The sequence below is a fragment of the Diprion similis genome, chromosome 4, assembly GCF_021155765.1.
Source record: "Diprion similis isolate iyDipSimi1 chromosome 4, iyDipSimi1.1, whole genome shotgun sequence".
Lineage (NCBI taxonomy): Eukaryota > Metazoa > Arthropoda > Insecta > Hymenoptera > Diprionidae > Diprion > Diprion similis.
This window is the reverse complement of record NC_060108.1, coordinates 12,925,214-12,945,826: the sequence shown is the minus strand read 5'-3', so window position 1 is coordinate 12,945,826 and position 20,613 is coordinate 12,925,214. Positions and strand designations below refer to the sequence as shown.

The 20,613-nt window shown below is 36.7% G+C and overlaps 1 protein-coding gene and 1 long non-coding RNA gene across 2 annotated transcripts; both read right to left on the bottom strand.

The window, feature by feature from the left end:
* Window positions 1-672: 672 nt before the first annotated feature.
* On the bottom strand, window positions 673-17,097 carry LOC124405965. The gene is made up of 2 exons (XR_006929146.1): window positions 17,058-17,097; window positions 673-858 (listed from the first exon to the last, which is right to left on the bottom strand). It is a non-coding gene; the product is annotated as an uncharacterized LOC124405965 (long non-coding RNA).
* Window positions 2,112-18,463, bottom strand: LOC124405962 (solute carrier organic anion transporter family member 74D). Its single transcript, XM_046881231.1, has 13 exons — window positions 18,458-18,463; window positions 12,903-12,907; window positions 11,641-12,110; window positions 10,389-10,723; window positions 9,186-9,406; window positions 8,703-8,843; window positions 8,038-8,160; window positions 4,299-4,463; window positions 3,980-4,175; window positions 3,669-3,846; window positions 3,238-3,478; window positions 2,796-2,924; window positions 2,112-2,616 (listed from the first exon to the last, which is right to left on the bottom strand). The coding sequence occupies exons 3-13, from the start codon at window positions 11,974-11,976 to the stop codon at window positions 2,450-2,452; spliced, it is 2,232 nt and encodes a 743-aa protein (XP_046737187.1). The 5' UTR covers window positions 11,977-12,110; window positions 12,903-12,907; window positions 18,458-18,463; the 3' UTR covers window positions 2,112-2,449.
* Window positions 18,464-20,613: the final 2,150 nt, after the last annotated feature.

Genomic DNA, 20,613 nt, shown 5'->3' with positions numbered 1-20,613 from the left:
CGCTATGCGATTCTACTGAGTTGTAACCAATTAGGATTAATTCAGTCATATACAAATTTTTGTATTAATATGACTCGGGTGAGGGGAAAAAAGCTGGTACAATATTTCGTAGAGTTGCTTTAAAGGTCTATCCCCAGAATATTTCGTCAAAAAAAGTATTACTACGTGACAAATTTTACTCAGAATCGACTTACATTCGAAGCAATACGATAATATAAAATACCCTATATTTTCCGACGATTCGTAAGAATACATTTTTTTAAACATATTTTTAATATGTAAAATTGCGCTTCAAAGTATATTCTTAACTCATCACATACTGGTAGGTTTTTATTTTATATGCACGATACTCTGTCACCGAGTCTTCACCAAAATGAGTTACGAAAAAGGTTAAACCATATAGGACACGCGTTTCATGCGTATTTTGCGTGTGTAAAGTGCACCATATTAAAATACATTTTTTTTTCGTTTCTAAATTGTCTTTTCTTCTTTTATTATACATGTGCTTCCTCAAAATTATTACTCTCCCGCATAAAACGTCACGGTAATATTTATGCTACATTATAAATACAATTTTTTGTTTAATATTCATCAAATTTCGTTTAAAAAAATATCTCGTGTATTTTTTGTATGTATGGTTGTGTATTGAATTTGTATTTGTGTAATTGTTGGTTTTTTTTTAGTGAATACTTTTCTTTGATTTTTATTCTTTTACGAATTCGTCACTTCTAGACTTCTCTTCCTCCCCTCACCTATTTCTATATCTTCTCTCAGATGATTATAAATTTAATCAATATAATAATAAACTCTCATTTCTTCTATGTACATACGATACGTGAAGGTATATATAAAATTGAACTACTAAAACACTGCACCCCGATTAACATAAATAATATAAATAATCGGGAAGGGAAGTGATAAAATGAAAATGTAATGTGATTCTTTCTTCAAAGCAGAACCTGTCAATCAACCTAAAACTCCCAATGTCCTCGACAGATATACGGCAATAACAATAAAAATATGATGCTCTCCAACTGAGCATGGATCAATAATATTTAATACGGTAACCTTGTGATCCTAATTCAGCTGATTTGCTGTAAGAATTCTTGTAAAAATAATTATCGTAATTGTACCTACATAGCTCAGCGCAATTATCAATCAATTAATTAATTACAATTGAAATTTGTATAATTATACATATATGCATGTATACGTATTGGATGTGTATATAGGGTGAATTGCTAACGAAGAAGTGGTTTAATGGAATTTTAGCGCATGCGCATTAAACCAGTCAGTCGTTACCAATGCACTCTGTATAAAGTTGCAAATGTAAAATGTACAGTATCACACTTTTACCGTATATATATATTACGATGTAAAAATATGGTGCCAGTCACAATCCCAATTAGGCACGAAAGTCGCAATAACTTAAGCACACACGATTGATAACAAGATAGAAAAAAAAAAATTAAACAAAATTACAGAAGTGAAATATAAATTCCTCTTTGCAATACTCAAAACGTATTTGTTATAGTTACCTATATCCACTGAGATTAAACTAATCCTAGAACAGGTGTATAACATTCTCACACTCTCTTTCACTCACTCTTACTCTCTTTTCTCTTTTTCTCCCTCACACTTTTATACTTCGATTCTGCACTTTCAGTCAGTCAGTTTTGTTTTGTTTTTCCTTTTTTTCTTCTTCGTACCCTTGTAAAGTGAGTGTGTGATGTAACTGGTATAATTACTCCCAAATATCTCTTCACATGTAATATGCGTATATATATATATATATATATATATATATATATATATATATATCCCGCCCTTTGCATCAGTTCAATAATTTTTTGTTGCATTTTCTTTTTTTAGTCTTCTTTTTCACGCCTGTATTTTCTCGTATTTTCATTCGAAAACGACACGTCAGTCGTACGCAGTCAACACCACGCACGCGTTTAAAAATTATTTACAAATATGGCATTTTTTCCGCGCTGAGCATCATAGTTGTACATAATTTTACCTATATACATGCGACTTCGTATATTATATTATCATGCGCTCGAATAAAGATCTATCGTTTGGATACGTTTTTTCACTTCATTTTCTTTCCATTTTAGTAAACCAAATGAGACTCGTATAACAGGTTGTTAAAATGTCGTTGTAGTAACCGTCTATAGGCGTGATTGACGCCAATATATCATTTAAATGATAATAACGGTTGACCGTCATTCGCTCGACTACCCGAAGCGCAGTTCCAACGTTTAAAAACACAAGTTCTCACGTACAAAATGGATCGTACAACGAGTACAATACCATTTCACAAGCACCTTTGTCTTTGATTCATGTATGTATATATGTAATTTAAAAAAGCAACAAGAAATGCAATCTCTGCCTTGTCTTCCATCGCCTCGCCGAAGGAATTCTTCCTTGTCGGTTTTTTTTTTACCGTTTACAGGTAATCGTTCTCGGGTGCCCGTTGTCGATCCGACCTCTTCAAATTCACCATTTCCTCTGCCGTTCCTTCCTCGTTCTCGTCCGCAAAGTTTATACTGCCTGCTTTGTACCATACGACAAGGTCAGTAATGAATGCGCACAGCAAAATACCGCCCGTAGTACCTGAATATCGAATGAAAAATGGGTGTTGTTTCTTTTCTACCTTTGGTTGTTAGATCTATCATACATTGTGTTACCACATACGGTGTATATCATTGTAAAACTAAGCGTGAAATTCTTTCTTTAATGTTTGATGCTGTAACAAAAGCGGCGAATATTTTATCGTCACGTTTTTAACTTACCATGATAAAACATTCGGAATATGTTAGAATCGTAGAGCCAACAGGCACCACGTTCACCGCACGCAACTTCCCACACAAGACAAGCCGAGTCTACAACAGCACCGTAAACTATGGGGCAAGGAACGTTACCTGAAAGAATAGTAAATAGTGATGCATACAATTAAACAACAGAGATAAAGAAGGAAAAAAAGAGAATGCGTATTATTGAACGTTTTCATAGCTTTATCAATCAAAGACGACACATTTGAAACCGTTCAGTTGCAATCTGTATATATTGTTCGCAATTGCATATTGAAAAATGGTCAAATTCGCAATTTCCTTTTACAAACTTTTGTTTCTAAAACACCCACAACGAAATTATCAAGATGATTCTTTTTCTTTCTCCACGCTGAGGAAACATTTCTAAGGAAGTGGAAGGAAGATTTTTGTCGCCTCTGCTCACCGAAAAGGCCAATTGCGAATTGTATCAACCCCAAAGCCATGGCCTTGTCCCTAGGGTCGACACATCGGAGTATCAGTAACATGGAGCCAACTTCACTGGTAGAATGAATGAAAACAAAGACTGAGAATAGAATCATGTAGACCCAGAAGTTGTTGCAGTCTAAATCACAGTAACCAATTGTTGCAGTGTCCAGTGGATCGGGGTGAGTAGAATTCTGATCGATGCACTGACAGTCCGAATACTACAACGTGATAGCAAAAATATCTTGTCAATAGTGAAAAATAATAACAATATACACATTGATATAGGAACCTTGAATATGGAATCTTGATAGAATAGAGAAAGAAAATAAGCGAGAATATGCAACAATATTGACATATTTGTACAAAATGGTTTTTTTAATGAAAATAAATAAATAACTTAGTACTTACGGAAACTACTTTATCGTTTTCAACAACGTAGTTAGAACAGCCCGCGTGACATGCCGAGTAGTAAGTTTTACCATCAGATCCACAGATCGGGCTAAATCTGTTGTAATCACATTCGCAATCTGTTTCACAGGTCAGTGCAAAACTAGACATCCTGAAGACGTTTTTATCTTCAACTTTCCTGGAATCATGTTAAGTAATCGTCAAGATTACAATATTTTAAGGTCATGGTACTGGCTTGAGAAGAAAAAAAAATTCAAACAAATTCTAAAATCGTTTGCACACGCATTTAAAAAATAGCCTGATATACTGACTGTTCGGGATGTAACACAAGTCCTGCAAAATCATCCATCGGACATCCGATGAACATCAAAATCCCCATGCCAACAGCATATACGATAGCTGTGAAGGCGATCCAGGCAGCGACTAGTCTGGCATTGGGTTTCATTTTCAGAATAAATACTCCGCTGAGCACTATACCAAGGCCCATGACAAGGATACCTCCAACTCCTGGTTAAAAATGTTATCATGTTTACTTTCAAACATATCAGTTAGTTATTTAGCAATATTTTTGATTCAGACCACCCGAAAGTCGGGATGAGCCTAAATTTTATAACTGATATCCATACCAACCTGAAATCATATTAGCATGATGAGCTGGAAGTCGGAATTGGCTCTCCAGATATTTTGGTAGAAAAGTGTAGAGGCCAGCGATAGGTAAAATATGCAGGACGCTGCTCGCAGTTCGAAACATGAGTATATCATTCTTGAGTAACCTTTTGACAGCTTTTGGAAAGTCTAAAACCAAAGATATTCAAAATCGAATTAGAAACTTGACGAATATCATGAAAAATTATATTCATTGCATTGTAAGTTATTATAATGAATTACGAACGGGTGAGGATTAACAACTACAATTGTGAGGTATTTAAGAGTAACTACAATAAACACCGACTTCAAAAGACCGTTTAATCGTTAATAAAAAATTGGCAACATTAATTTGGTTAACAAGTTTAATCCAGAAAAACTAAGACTCGTTGACCTGCAGTAACTCGTGTCGTGCGTCGTTACACGCACGTATATAATAATACAAGCATACCTCGGTATGGAGCTTATTGACAAAAGCGCTACCGTTCAGAGTTCTACGAGATCAGAAGAATATATATTCACAGTACAATATACATTCACAGTATAGATATACACAAGAATAGTAACAGAAGGAAAGGAATACATATGATTCTGGGATTGTTGAACGGCTTCGTATGAGTTATCTAAATGCGAGATCTTATTTTTTTATCACACCAAAAATTAAATCATTTTCAAAGCGGACAATAATTATGTCTAATCATCATTTTTATTATTAAAAAATTCATGTAAATGTATTTCAAATTTCAAATGAAATTTTATTCGTCAAAAGTTTCGTATGAAAAAAATTAAAAAACAAATGCAACAATTGTATTGTATCGTGTCAATCGTTTGCGATTCAAAGGCGCGTATATTAGAGTGAATTGAAATACAAAAAAAGTGTTTCCAAATTAGATTTCACGAACTCGTTTCATTCTACTGTGTGGATATTCAATCTTTGTTATATTTTTCTTGCTTCTCAAAGAAAATCATCAACGCAGGATATGATTAGGCTCGATCTCAAAAACTTTACCTAACAACATCTGAACGAGCCGATCCATCAATTTTCGGCCAGGTTTTTGGGATAAAAATCTTAATTTGGACTCAATTGGGATATGTTAAAGTATAAACTAAGATATTAAAATCCCCCAATTTTCCTGATATCATGCTTCACTTTGTCTTTGTATTTTCAAACCACTTCCTGCCATTGGAAAAAAATATCATCTAGTGTAATTTTTGTGTAAAAAACAGTTTGACCTTCTAGATGCTTATGAGGTATCAAAAACAAGTTTTCGAGTATTTTAGAATATTTTCAGAATGAAATGAAAATGGGATCTGAATCAAATTGGTATATTATCATTCCAGGGATATCGAATGTTCTGAATTTAATATTTTTAAACGAAAAACAATTAAAATTAGTTGTTTTTGGGCTTTCGCATGCACAGGACTGAAAATGTTGACAAAAAATTGCTCAATTTCTAAGATTTTAAGGATCCAGCTTGAAATGAATTTCATATTCGAAACAATCAGACATTTTTGCGCACAAAAACACATTAGCTCATATTTTTTCCGACAGCAGGGAGTGCTAAAAATTCGATGACAAAGGTTCAATACGGCAAACACATTAAACCGACCAACGTGTTTCGTACAAATAGTAATGCTTAAAAGCCAAAAAATTTTAAGATTTCAAATCTCAGTGTACACCATAAGAAATCTGAATTGCAGTCAGATCGAAATATTGAGCTTAAAAAAAAGGCTAACAATAAATTGGCAGATCGGCCCGCAAAACATCTACATTACGGAATCATTCACAGTAGAACCTTGCGACATGTTCCGTTTTTCGTTTCCAATATATCTTCCCTCCACGCATATTGCTAAAAAATCCGCAAGATGTCGTAGCAAGCATTCGAATTGCAGGAACGTGATTAGTGAATTTTGGATGCAGGTCGCGTCTCAAGATTCGGCAACAGCGGAATGGTGGATGATGGGAGGAAAAGGGTGAGGAGGGGAAGGAGGTCCCTCAAATTATTGAGAGATTTGCTTTATTGTTAGTCTCAGACTTTGCCTCTCTGCTTCTTCGCATCGCGGCAAACCTCTATTATACAGACGCATATGTTACATGTATTTGTACACATATGTATTATGTATAGGTATATAGTATTCGCGGTTAATACCTAGTCGCTCGGTCGTTTCGCCGCAGCGGCCGGCCGCGAGTCAAGTCGAGTCGTTCATACACACAATCAACAACTTCTGATGGTGTATTTTCATCCATGGAGTGCTGCTTTATGTATATATAGATATATTATACAGGCGCGTGTGTTCGTTCATGAGGTACACGTACGTGAAAACGACCCTGAACTTGCCCCACCTAACAGACGGCTATATATGTATACCATACGCGTTCATTATGTTATTATGTATAAACGCGTGCCATTTCGTGGTCAGCCAATGCGTCACAACGATAAAACGACGATCAGAGTCCCGAAATCACTGAGTTTTTTCTATATATTTTACACACAACAAACGCATTTGTATTAATTATTATCAAAGCTGCGTGCAGAATAATGAGAAGATAATAAAAATAACAATAACGAATCGATAAGATTCTGGATATTAAAGTTTCAGATATGGAAATTGTTATCCCGGCATGTATTTTTTAATCTACTTTTCTCGTCTCATCGTCAAGAGAGAATGTATCAGAATAATTATACTTTTTCGAGCAGATGGAAGATACAAATTGTTGATCGAATCCGCGTGATAAGCAGCTCATTCTCACCGTAAAAACAAATAAAAATCCGCAAAGTGATTTGCCTAATTTGCCTGTTATTTTTCCCTTTTTGATTTTTTCGGGTCCGATACTTCAAAATACTCGAAAAGCTTCGTTTCTCCCGGAGTTTGGTCTACATCAATAACCCCGCGAGCGTGTTTTACAAATATCCGATTCAAATCTGATTGTATTAATAAGTATTTTTCACACTACCGACATGATATAACGAATTTAAAATAGCCCGATTTCTAAACAGATACGTTCGCTCGGCACTGGAAACAACTTGTTTAAATTTCGAATCATTACCGTATGTTCGAATCGTTGTGTTGAAAATTAGCATGTCGTTTTAAAGTTGATTCTACATGTGTCATAAGTCTCAGTGTAAATAGCCTGAAACGTCTGTTAAACGGCAAATTTAACAGAAGTTGGATAAATTCAGCACGATTACGATCAGGCTTAGACTGAGTTTTAAGTCACATCTGGAATAAAAATTTCAAACCTCTTGTGTTTTATTTGAGTGCGAAGCAACGGGACATGTGCGAGTCATGCAAGAAAAGACACATAATCACTGCCTTGACTTTACTTCGCGTTGATTTTGGCGATGAATAAATTACGTGAGAAATTTTTAGGGCGAAATCTGAATTGACATGGATTTTTGAACACCTCAGATTCGCTGGAATATTTATAGAACGTATCGACAGCCTTTCACTAATATTTAATAGTATGAAATATGTATCACAGTTCCAACTAGAAAGTAGTGAGTATATATAATTTATAACGATATTACAAACAACAGAGAGAATGCTCGATCTTGAAAATCGTTTCACAAAAAAGAAAAGAAACGATCCAGCCGCGATACTTTCTTATTTACAATAATTCGCAATCGTTGTCATTGGCAGTAATTATAATTAATTATACTTAATAATTTTAGAAAATAAAAACGAAACTATATTTTTATAAAATGCGAAATTGTTAGCTTACCTTTGAGACTCGGCTTGTTCGCATCATCACGCCGAAGCGGTGCTTTGCTAGACGGCAAGCGACGAGGAAATGCGAACATAGCAACGCTGGCCAACAGTAGCATCGCCGAAACGAGTACCAAACCTGTAAAAAATGAAATCATGCCGTCGTTAATCATCAATGTACAGTGTTTCACGTTAACTGAATAGTTTTATCTTAACAAACACCATCATCTTATAGACAAATTCACTTCACATTTTATCCCATAGAGATAATATCAGTCGAGTTCAACTTTCATATTGATTTAGGTAAATCTGATGTTAATCTTAGACTTTATTTACGGTATAAAAATAAGATAAAAGATTATGTAAACGAAAATAATAATAATGTTATACTTCACCAGAGTTAACAGCATGAGAAAAATCTCCTTTTTTATAAAGTAATAATACTTGTAACTTTGTACAACTCTGTCGATAAATTACTAAGAAAATAGAGAAACTTTCGCTATACCATTAAAATCAAATACTAGCAAAGAACGAAGAAAACTTTCGTATTTTTACCTACGTATAATATAATACATTACTTTACAAAGCATTTAGATTGTGTACTTAAATGAATAGGAGAAGGCAAGGAATTGTTGTTTAAATCACTAAATACAGCCTGTAATAAAAGAGTAATAAACTCACCCAGCCACCAGGCACCCACCCACCGCGGATCTGAAGGCGTAATTTCCGGAGTTACGGACAAATCCGCGTACAACATTGTGCAGAGCGATCCAAGTATAAAACCGAGAGCTGGTCCGAGTATTCTCACGCCGATTGTGATTGCTGCAATTTTAGTATCAAATCATAAATTTCACCTTCTAAGATTAAAAAAAAAAAAAAACACACATACGACAGGTACGCAAAAATTAGTATCAATTTTATCATTAGAAATTTACAAATACAAGATTCACTCGTTGACACTGAAATGTATATAAATTAATTCTAATATTCGGCAGAACTTGTACAGTTTGTGAATGTAAAATAAATTTTTATAACTACACATATACATCCTTCTACGTGACAAGAGAAACAATTTTCATATAATATTCAGAATAATGATGACAAATAAGGATGAAAATTAATTAAAGAAGCAATAAATGTCGAGAGTAAGAGGTACTGAATTACCAAAATAGAGAGGACTCTCTCTGCTAGCAACGTTGTCGTCGATATAAGGAATCCCAAGAGTGTAAACGGCCGTCTGTCCCATCCCGACGCCGAGTAAAGAGACAAAAAATATAGCCAAAACTATCATCGTGATTTTGCTCTGTATCCTCTGTTCCTCTAAGAAGTCTTCCTTGCAGTAAGTTGAAGACAGATTCCGCATCACCGACGTAGTATCCCTCGTCCTGCGAACGTCGTAATTATTTTATTATGCCTAAATATAAAATAATAATGATTTTATTTTTCAATCGTTCCATGCGTTGCTGTTACGCCAGTTTCAAATAAAAATTCGAAATCCTTTGCCAGCGAGAAGATGCGAAAATCAAAGATCCCAAGACAATTAGAACTTGGATGACAAGTCACGCATGGAGGTGCATATATAAAACATCCAGACTTATAACTGCGAGGGTCGGAAATATTAATTAAAATTAGAAGCCAGACGGTCGGTCAAAGGACGGTCAAATAATGGTCAGACGGGTGTGTTATTAGCTGTTATGCTTAAACGACGTATTAAATGTACCTTATACACAGATATGACATACATGTATGTATATAAAAGCGAGGTCAGAATTGGTCAGAATACACATCCCGGACAGCATTTCTGCACATCTTTTATAACCGCGTCCGTGTTTGCGTTGCTACATAGGTAAACTTTTATCAATCGTTTCATTGTGTATTATATTGTAAATACATACTCCCAAGTATTCAATACGACTATTTTCCATGCGGCAAAAGTTCGTTGTTAATCAAGTTGACGTGCGTCTGCCCGATTTGACTTGCACTTAATCGCATACCATTTGTGTCAATTTTTGCTTCTCTTACATGTACCTATCTATATGAATTTATAATACGCGGATGATCTACTTGTAATATTTAAATAAAGAACCACATAATACATACTTGTAAAATGAATTCATACCATGAGATAATTGGTTTGGTTATAACTTTTTTTTTTTTTTCTTTCAATAAAAAACATCCTCTTTTGTCTGTCTCGTTTCATATTTTACTCCAATAATGTTAATGTAATAATCTCATGCCTTGTGCATCTCTTTTTCCACATTGTATCTCGTTTAAAAAAAACAAGAAAAAAAAAAAAAAAAAATCAAATATGCTTAAAACAATAACGAAAGAAAAGTATGAATGACGTTCTTTCCATAGTTTACTCACGTGTTTGCATCCCATTGGTCGTCAAGTTTGCATAAGTTTGGTGGAACGAGGCCGTTCGTGTGGAGCATTTCATTTTGCCGCATAAGCTTATCACCGAATATGAAGTGCGGCATGGAACAGGAGAAGGAACTTACAGCGAACAAAATCATCCCCCACGCGATCCATTTAGGCCTGTGACCTTGACCCCCGTAGTAAGTCAACAGAAGCGACGAACCGATTTGCCCGATCTCGGTTGCCGACATTATTATACCCGTAGTTTTGGACTGTATTTGAAACAACTTCTCTATCGTTGTTATTACAGATACGAAATAGGTGTAGTACATACCCTGGAGGACCTGAAAATTTCAAAATTACATCGATTTTAGATAATTAAGAAAATCGAAAGTTGACTTTTTTTTCCTCAAACTTCATATTTTTTCACCAATTTCAATAAGAATTGTTAAACATAAGTTAAAAATCGTATTTTCATTCAAGTCGTTGATTATAATTGAAAGAATTTAAAATTCTCAGGGAAAAAAAATGTCATCATAATTTATATAAATATTATACTGATAATATCAAAAATCAATTTGCCCAATACGAATAGAACGAGATGTAATGAAATAATAATTAGTCAGACCGTAGAATTCTTTCAGGATGAAAAATAAATCTTACTAGGTAATCTTCGTAAGAAATTCCATACCAAAAATTCTCTTTCACTATTATTTCATAATTTTTCTCTTTCGCAAGTACGATGAGATTGAAAGGTCATATGTACCAACTTTTGGAATATATTGACAAATGTCAATGAACCTGTTTAAATTAAAATAAATTTTCGCGTTTGCTATCCGGTTTCTTAAGATGTGAGCAGATTCCATCAACTCAATAACCGCCGTTTTGCGTCTAGTTACCAGATTTTCATATTCACTTTTAAGACCCCAATTTTCAATTTCATTCCAATAACCATAAAAAACTATTTGAAATTTTGAGAAAAAATTTTCAGAGTTTTACGTTCAGTAACTATTATGGGAACAGAAAAATTGGTCAAAATTTTATTATAAATATGTTTGTCTGCGTCAAGAAGTACACAGTAAGACAAAAAAAAAAAAATAAGAAAGAAACTTTTGAAAATTGCATCGTGTAACGTGTGAAAATCTCAGAAATTATTACCTAGTTATTGAACATTCAATAAAGTAAAAAGCGTAGTCAAAAATTGTATTAATTTCTCAAATTTTTACCACCAATGTTATATTATTAATGCCATTATGCTTACCCAGGTGATACAAAAGATGACTAAGAATGCCTGTTTCGAAGCAAAGCACTGCATCCACTTAGGTGTAAAGAGACTTCCCCATCCGCAGCTGACATCTTCGTCAGAAAATTCTACGGTGGTTGTGCCGTTTGAATTTTTATCGCCAGCCTGTGGTTTACCGTTCGAAACAATTTCGATCGGTTTTCCGTTCGGCATAAGTCCATTGTTATTGTGCTTCGATATCGTGTTGCATATTACACCGCTGCCCGGCCCACTCAAAAGTATTGAACTCGGTGATATTATCGTCAGAGAATCCACCGTCTCGTCCCCCAGCATCTGCCCGTCTCCGACCGCCATTTTTATTATACCCTTTTGCAAAATTTTGCTTTTCTTTTCTTTTTAAGTTCCTCTCCTTATCCTCTGTCCACTCTTCGCCTGTGTCAACTACGGACCTTGCTAAGGAGCCAGGCTAACCGGCTCGTCGCTTCAGTCTGTAAAAGATAAAAAAAAAAAAAGATGCGCGATATTAGAAAAATCATTTTATAGTTATGATATGCTAAAGAAGTTTTAATATAAGGAAAAGAAGAATTGAGGTGAGTTGAATAAAAAAAAAAAAAAAAAAAAAACACTTTTCGTCTCTCTTGGATCTCCGTGTTCGCGTTGTGAAGATAAACCGTAATAAAGGACGCGATGGGAAACCAGTTCACTTTCATTACTACAAGTAAGAATAACCACTTTCCCGGTTTCTATGTAACGATGAGACTCTATACATCACATGCACATCGATCAGATAGATCATAGAATAGGACAGCCTGCAGTAGCGTTGATCGATGACCATATCGGAAAGGATAGCATTTTTGTGCATTCAAATAACATGTAATTCAAGAAAAAAAGAAATTAATTGGAATAAAGTTCGACTTGATTCAAAAGCATTACCGACAGTTTGTTTCAATCTTTCGTATTACTGCGTTTTCGTTTCATCTATAGGTATTCCATTGGGTGAGTCGTTTTTGCGTAAACGAGGGAAAAACAAGACTTGTATAAGAAAAAAGAAAAAAAAAATTCCGTAACAATGTAACAAGTCATATTGTCATTGTCGTTACTCCATCAGCTGTAAGCCAAGTGATGTAAAAAGCGCAGGCAGCGAACGTCCATCTGTCTCTCTGGCAACAGTCTCTGAAAGACTTGGTCTAGGTCGCTCCTTTCACTGTCCTACTCGCGTCTCCTGGTTAGCACCAGCCAGCAGTAGCAGCAGCTGGTTACCCTGCCTCGTGTACTGTCACCGATCCTCTCCTCCCCCGCACCAACCGTCCTAATTCTCTTAGGTTATACTCTCAATTAATCCGAACGTATCCTCGTCGTCATATTCTGCATTCACGAGTATGTGATTAGACTGTTTTTTGGGGGGAACCTGATATTGTGGAGTCGCAAAATCAAGATGTCGGCAACAAAAGTGTGAAAACTTGACAAACTATGAGAATTTAGTTTGCTAAAAAACAGCGTTGTCTTCAAGAGGAAACTTTGAAAGTAGCTTGAGTATGTGGAAAAGTGGTTTTACTGGAGATATGAACGATTGTTATTATTGAAAACTCGACAGAGGTTAGAGAAAATCTGATTGTGAACAGCTATTCGTTATGGATAACGTGACAAAGAATTTTTAACGGTTCCGAACGGTTTAAATCCACTTCAAGCTATTTCGAACTGATTTCAAACAACTTGGAAACGATTCCGAACGGTTTATATCGACTTCGAGCTATTTCGAACTGATTTAAAACAGCTTAAAAACGATTCGAAACGGTTTATATCGATTTCGAGCTATTTCGAACTGATTTCAAACAGCTTCAAAACGATTCGGAATGATTTCAAAGTGATTTCAAACGGTTCCAAGCAGTTTGAAAATTATTCTAACCTGTTTTAAAACTATTTCAAGGAATTTCAAGGAGTTTCAAGGGGTTTTGAATTGATTCTCAGTGATTTTAAACGGTTTTAAACAAATTTCTGAAAGTATCAAACGTTGTTGAATTGGATTCAAGCAAATCTAAACAATTTCATATCATTTACGAGCTATTCCAATTAACATTGTCTTGCTATTTCAACGAATTAGCAATTTCACGGGAAATTCTATTCAACTCACCTCGCGTTTTCTCGAATTCTTAATTCTTTCTTCCAAAGGAAAAATCTTACTTTTTCTAACAGATCGTTCAACCCAGTTTCCGATAGATTAATTACCAACCTCTAACTTCGGCGAAAATTTAATGGTATAAAAACCCTACCAAAACGAATGAAAAAATAAGTGAATAATATGGCGTCTCGATGATATCGGCTACATCGCAGCCTAAGACAGCGACCTGCAACGCTGCAAAATTGTGTGTCAAGTGATCGGCAAGTACGATTATAAGTAGCGCCGCAGAGCGAAGGCGAAGGTGAAAAACGTGCGCGGTAAAAGTCCATAGTTCAAAGATAGGAGGAGGCTAGCTCATGCAGCTGCTGGGTCGATCGCATACGTAACTGCAGTAGCAACGACAACTAATAACATCGCGGTGGGGCAAGGGTGACCCAGTTAGGAGTGCAGAGAAGAAAATTCCTACTGGTAATGGGTATAAACGATCATATACGTTTTAAACGACGACCATCGCTACACGGTGGAAGGATTACGAAATGGAATGTGATCAAGCAACAACATATATATATATATTAATCGGCCACTTTCACAGCTGCCGAAATATATCGTTCAATTGCATGATCATATTATAAGCTGTAGTCACAAGATGGAGGCATATAACCAGAGTATTTCCCTGAAGAAACAAAGACAAATTTCTTACAACAAAAGCGATTCTTTTATTATCTACTTGAGCCAGTGGATTTAAGTGTTAGAATGCGAGTAGTTTTTGTAAGAAAACCAAGTTGTGCGCAAAAATTTTGATAATCGGTGGTTCGCTATCGGCGGCTAGATTTCTGATTATTATCATTATTACTGATGGTTTTTGTTTGATAAATATTAACGGACAAAATTTTATGAGAAACAAAATTCAGCTGATAGAATTTCCGATGAATCCTAATAAACTGGAATAACTCTATCTGCGTTACGATTGCCAATATTTTGTGTACGAAATCCTATTCCCTTATCAACGTAATACAAATTTAATCAAAATACAATAATATTACTAAAAATGTTTAGCGATCCAGCTTTTGCACAGCGATACAAAAAGTCATTTTGTAGGTAAAAAAAAAAGAAAAATTTATCCGATTTCCAGGTTATGTTAAATAATCCCCTGACCTTTTAACAATTTTTCTTCATATGCGTAAAGAAATTTCCAGACTACTCCATGTTTCCCACGCTGCGCAATAAACCCTGATCAATCGAGCAAGGTCCAATGTTTTCGGCACGATATTGAGAATTTCAAGCCCCCCCCCCCCCCCCCCCCCCCCTAAAAAACAAACCTTGCGACGAGCAACTGCTACTAAACCGAATATAATGAAAGGATAAAAGATCCTCTTGAGTTGCATCGTAGCTGGGTGAAAGAAACAAGAAACAAAAAAAAAAAAAAAAACCACCCACACAACACGTGAAAGTAATTATTATTCCCTGGAGAATGGTTGGCGAGAAAGGGGCCGGAGAATCGTAGAATCAACATCGGTAGTAATTTCAAGAAAATCTGCAAATAGCTCCAAGTCACAGCCTATAAAATTGTCCTTTAAATAACCTGGACGGTTTGCTGTGCAGCAGCAACAGCATCAGCGAAAGCTTTCAGTCGTCTTTTAACCTACGCCGTTGCAGATGCAGCGCTCGCCTCATCGACCGAACTCGGAGACAGTCGGTCTACCTCCTCCTCCTCTACCTCCTCCTCCTCTTCTTCCTCCTCCTCCACCTCCACCCTCCACCCTTCGCCCTCCTTCGCCCTCCTCCTCTCGACGCCCGCGGATCGACGAGCAGCTTCGGTTTCGACCTGCTGCAGCTCGCGTAGTGCACAGCACATGTACGCACGTGGGGCACGTGTGCATCGCGACGGTATATATGAATGTAAACGGAAGAGAGATTGAACTGGGTCAACGAGACACACCGCCGGCGCTTTTACGTATATCTGACGGTATGAAATGCGTTTATACACGACGCGCGTGCGTACAAGACTAGTAATTACATGTGTGGGTGTCTGAATAATCATATCGTATACCTATATGTATGCATACATACATAGCCTGTATTTAAATAAGAAACGAAGGAAGAAAATAACTCGCGTCATTTGGTTCGATTCAATGCCCAACACCATTTACTTCGATCATTCTTTTTTCTTGTTACATATATATGTATAGGTAAGTATGCTACAATCGTACACGGAGTTTCGATATTCAGCGATTCACGCTGCCGCCGACAGGTGAACGCAACTGCAGTCCGTTCTCTCGCAGTTAAAGTCAAAGTGACTTGACGAGCGGCTGGGTTAAATTGAAATCTCGTTAGTCCGGGTTGTTGCCGTCGGTAACTTACCGACGCATTTCTCATTATACAGAATAAGATTTGAATACAGGTTTTTCGAATAATTTTTTTAAGGTATACATTTCGAAAGTTCGACAACAGACTGAGACACGGAAAAATCTTCTTGGCAATTGGAGATTCCGTGTTTTGTTAGTTTCACTGATGACGTGAGATGTGCTGTAATTGTATAATACGATAGAGGAACGGATTATGATTGGCGATAACAAAAGCGATTAGAATTTATTTCAAAACGTAAAAGAATCCTCGCGATGTTCTCTTCTTTCTTTTTAATCTTCACCGAATGACAACATCCACCAACACGTAAGAAGCAAAATAAATTTATTATCAACTCGCTCGAACTCGCTGAGTATAATAAAGTTAGAAATCTGAAACAAATGTGTAAATTGTACCAATTATTTAAATAATCTGCACTCGTGTGACCACAATACGTTAAAAAAAATTCATCACAGGGTAATTTTCACCTGTTGAAAGGGCGTTGAAATTATCTAATTAAATAACCGCCCGGTGATATAACAATCAAACACATTCGAAGGTCTTTAAACCTCCAACAGTAGTTACACAGATCTGGCGAATCACGGAAGTAGCAATGTTGGTCTCCTAACTCCTGTGACGAGGCGGATTTACAGAATGTGCAAGCCAGTTTTTCGACCGAGCTAAGACAACGAGATGAAAAAAAGGAGCAACAAACAAACACCAAAACGACCACCAAAGAGAATCGGAAAGAAAAGGATCTGGCAAAAATTTAACCCGGCGGGGGATGGTGGGGGGGGGTTCTCTCACAGGCTGCAGATAGTCATCGAATAATGATTCCGGTTGCTTTCATATATACAGATACACACACACACACACACACAGTCACATGCGGATCCAGAGGAACAGAAAAAATTGCCTGCAGTCATCACGCACGGAGTGAATAAATATGCCTGTACACGTGTTTACAGCAGACATATATATATATATATATATATATATTATGTACGTAGATACGTATGTACGTATTACATTATACGTGTACGTATACCTATATACATATATACGTATATTCGGCAAGAGTGTTTTTACTTTTGACGGGAGGATGACTAACAACAGAGCCTTGGGCGTTTGCCATTTTTCTGTCTAGTCACCAGTCGCCTCGTCGCCGCCTGCTTGCTGCTGCACGCTCCGATGGGTTATAATACATGCATACATACATGTGTGTATATATATATATATATATGTTCATACACCAGCCTCCGATCTGTGAAAATTGGCCAGGTGTTCCGCTCTGTTCGAAACCGGGTGACCCTGATTATGGTCGGTGAATAAAAGAGGCAAAAGCGAATTGAGAATCAAAGAGAGAACAAAAAGATAACGTAGTTTTAATATTATTATTTTTTTTTTTTTCGTTTTTGTGTTTGTGTTTGTTTTTTTTACCCCACTCCACTCCACTCCCCTTTTTAACTCGGTTCGCGCCCGCATGATCGACGTGAAAAAAATAACTAGATACATGTATGTACGTTACATGTGAAGATGTGTGCTCGGTATATCCAGTATTTCGTAAGTATATTGTACGTATAGATATTACAGACGTGAGAGTGTTAAGATCCGCCATTTTTAAACCACGAGAAGAAAGTTTCGTATTTCGTGATACACGTGTATATGTATATATATATATATTATATACATATATGCAGTATGTAGGCACGATATATAACCTATGTTATTGATGAGGCCAAAAATAAAAGGAAAGAAAAGGAGGAAAAAGATTTACAAAAAAATGTCCTGCCGTCGTCTCCGTTCCAAAATAGGTATCTACATACCCACACACGACGATTCGGCGCGCGATTGAGAGTCATCAGTTTTTAACCAGCCATATCTAGATATGAAAGATTTTTTCTTTCTTTTTTCTTTGTTTTTTTTCTTCTTACTTCTTGTTCTCTTCTTTTTATTCCATCGAATCCGCCCGACCGATTGGGGCTACAGTCCTCGACTGCAGAACTCCTCTTAGCTGCAGCTTTCTTTAATTCTTTCGCAGTCCGAGCAATATTCACAACTCACCGCAGAATTCCGCCAAATTATACGTACGTTGAGATAAATTTAGATAGTCACGAGTTGTTAGAAATTTTTTTTTGTAAAATGGATATAGTTATAATAAAACGTTTAAAACGTGTGGTTAGAATATATGTTACAAGCGGTTGAAAAAACTTGTTTTCACTTTGTATCCAGAATTATTCGGTTACGGTACAAAAAAAAATAAAAATAATCAAGTAGCGTCTAATTACTTCGAAACGTAGAGAAATTTTTTTCATCGTAAATTTGTATTTGAAAATTATAACTTACGGCACCTGAAGCGTAAATAAAGTTTACCAGATACTATCAACAGAAATTAGATTGTGAAAGAAGTAAGCAAAAAAGAACTAACACACGCGCTGTGGGTATAAGCCGAAAAATATTACGTGTAACACAATCGATGTAGAAATTTTTATCTCCGTCAAATCGAACGACGGAACGCTTGTAGCCTGGGGGTGATCGAATACTCCTGTACACACCCGGTACACTTACAATTAGACGATGAACAGAACGGAGAAAGTACGAAAGTGTATCGCCGTCGTCGTCGTCGTCGTCGTCGTCGTCGTCATCGTTTGTTGTTTTATCGGCACGTAGAGCGTGTACCGGGAGCATGTGAAGCGCATCGGACGGACACCTTATCTCGTATCTTGTTATTTATACAGACCTACACGCCTAGATATTCTTGTTTCAACTTTAAGCGGTTCTTCGCGTCCCATCACATCTTGCCGTCCGACTACCGTCAATTGTTTTCAACAGTTTCGGTCTTATTTGCCGATCGATCGTTTTATTCGTGAGAAAAAATCGTTTTTACGTCATGGGCATTGAAAAGTTCACTTTTTGTGGCAGTTTTCGTTCCGTAAAGTGACGCTTTATACGGCAGCGAACAAAGTTGCGGAATAAAGTCTTTATTCCGCAGTTGCGATGCGCAGTTCGAAGTGCGCATCCCAAACTGCCGAATAAAGTAGCTTCGTCGAAGAGATCGCGACATAACCTCACTCTTTGTTTTGCTTTTCAATGCCCATACCGTAAAAAATATTGTACGTCGCATGCCCGTAAACCGTTTTTTGCCTCGGATAATTTCAGTACTCGCTTCCGGCTCGCCTTCAGCTCGTCCTGAAATCTTTATCCTTGCCAAAAAAACAGGCGGTTTACGGGCAGGCCACATAAATAGCTATTAAACGCAATTTTTGAACGGTTTTAACGGAGTTGGATTTTCAAAATAACGAATATGTTTTGACTAGAATGGTTTACTAAATTTCGGACATTGCTAAAAGTGCGAATTAACGATTTTTCCTAAACATGCATCGTCACAGTAACGTTACTAACTTTATTCTCATTTTAATTCGCGATCGAACGATGTCGATACACTTTTCTGTCTGTATATTTCACACGACATCAGTTGAACATAATTCGCTGTATGCACGCTCATTGTTCATTAGTTTCGATCGATCGAACTTTGTTATTATACACAGAGTTCCACTTACTCGTCAAAAATGTATCGTTAAATGTGAATATTGATGAAATTGAAGTTAGTTATTGATGAACCTTGATCGATCGTAACTGAAGGTACACCTTCCAAGATGGATTCTAGCCGATTCAAAGCCACCGGTGTCGTCTGCTACGCAGGCTGAATAGATGGTAGCAGGCGACAGCGGTGGCCTTGAATCGGTCAGAATCCACCTCCTTATGTGTACCATAAAATCATAAATTCTTGATAGTATTATATGATTTCTTGAACAGTCGTACGTGTAGTCAAGAAATTTCGCCATGTAAAATGCAACTTCGGTTTGTTAAGAGATACGCTCTTTTTTCTCTTCCTCCTCCTCGAATTCTTCTCCTCCTCCTTCTTCTTCTTCTTCTTCTTCTTCTTCCCTCAGTTAGCAACACAGTAAATATAAAGTGGCGAGTCGGGTTTGCGCCGTTGCGCGTTCACATTAATGTTGTACATCGTCGTTGTCGCACGTCGGTGGCAAAACAGCCGATATTTCCCTGACACTTCGCAGCATCTTCGTGACAGTCACCCTTGTCGGAATAGATAGATACGTATATATTATAATCTCGAAGTCGTTGCTGTCCCAACGCAAGATGAGATAGAAGCGAGTGACGTATGTAAGTATATATACATAACAAATGTGTGGGTGCGAATGTAGGTTTAACAAATAATAGCGGCTCGGCACACGAGATAGATTAAGATAGTGCATCGGCAGTACGCATACGTTACGAAACTTTAAGGGCAGAGCCGAGTATCCGCAGGCGAGAACGAGGCGTCGGAAAATGATGTATTTTCGATGCCGGACGCGCAGTTTCACAATGTTTATCAAAACGTTGTGGATATTTTTCGATTAACCAGCTGATCTCTTGATTGCGAGAGCTGAAAGTGCTGGATGAAATTAATTCTACGTGATCAAAGAAGTTGGTATAAATAAGAGATCATCAACACTTCGGTCAGAAAA

Excerpts from the sequence above, each read along its gene's own strand:
- LOC124405962 (XM_046881231.1), bottom strand. The coding sequence starts at position 11,976 with ATGGCGGTCGGAGACGGGCAGATGCTGGGGGACGAGACGGTGGATTCT. Across the intron at positions 4,464-8,037 it reads GAACAAGCCGAGTCTCAAAG|ACTTTCCAAAAGCTGTCAAA; the intron begins GTAAGCTAACAA and ends CTTTGGTTTTAG. Across the intron at positions 4,176-4,298 it reads TCATGCTAATATGATTTCAG|GAGTTGGAGGTATCCTTGTC; the intron begins GTTGGTATGGAT and ends ATTTTTAACCAG.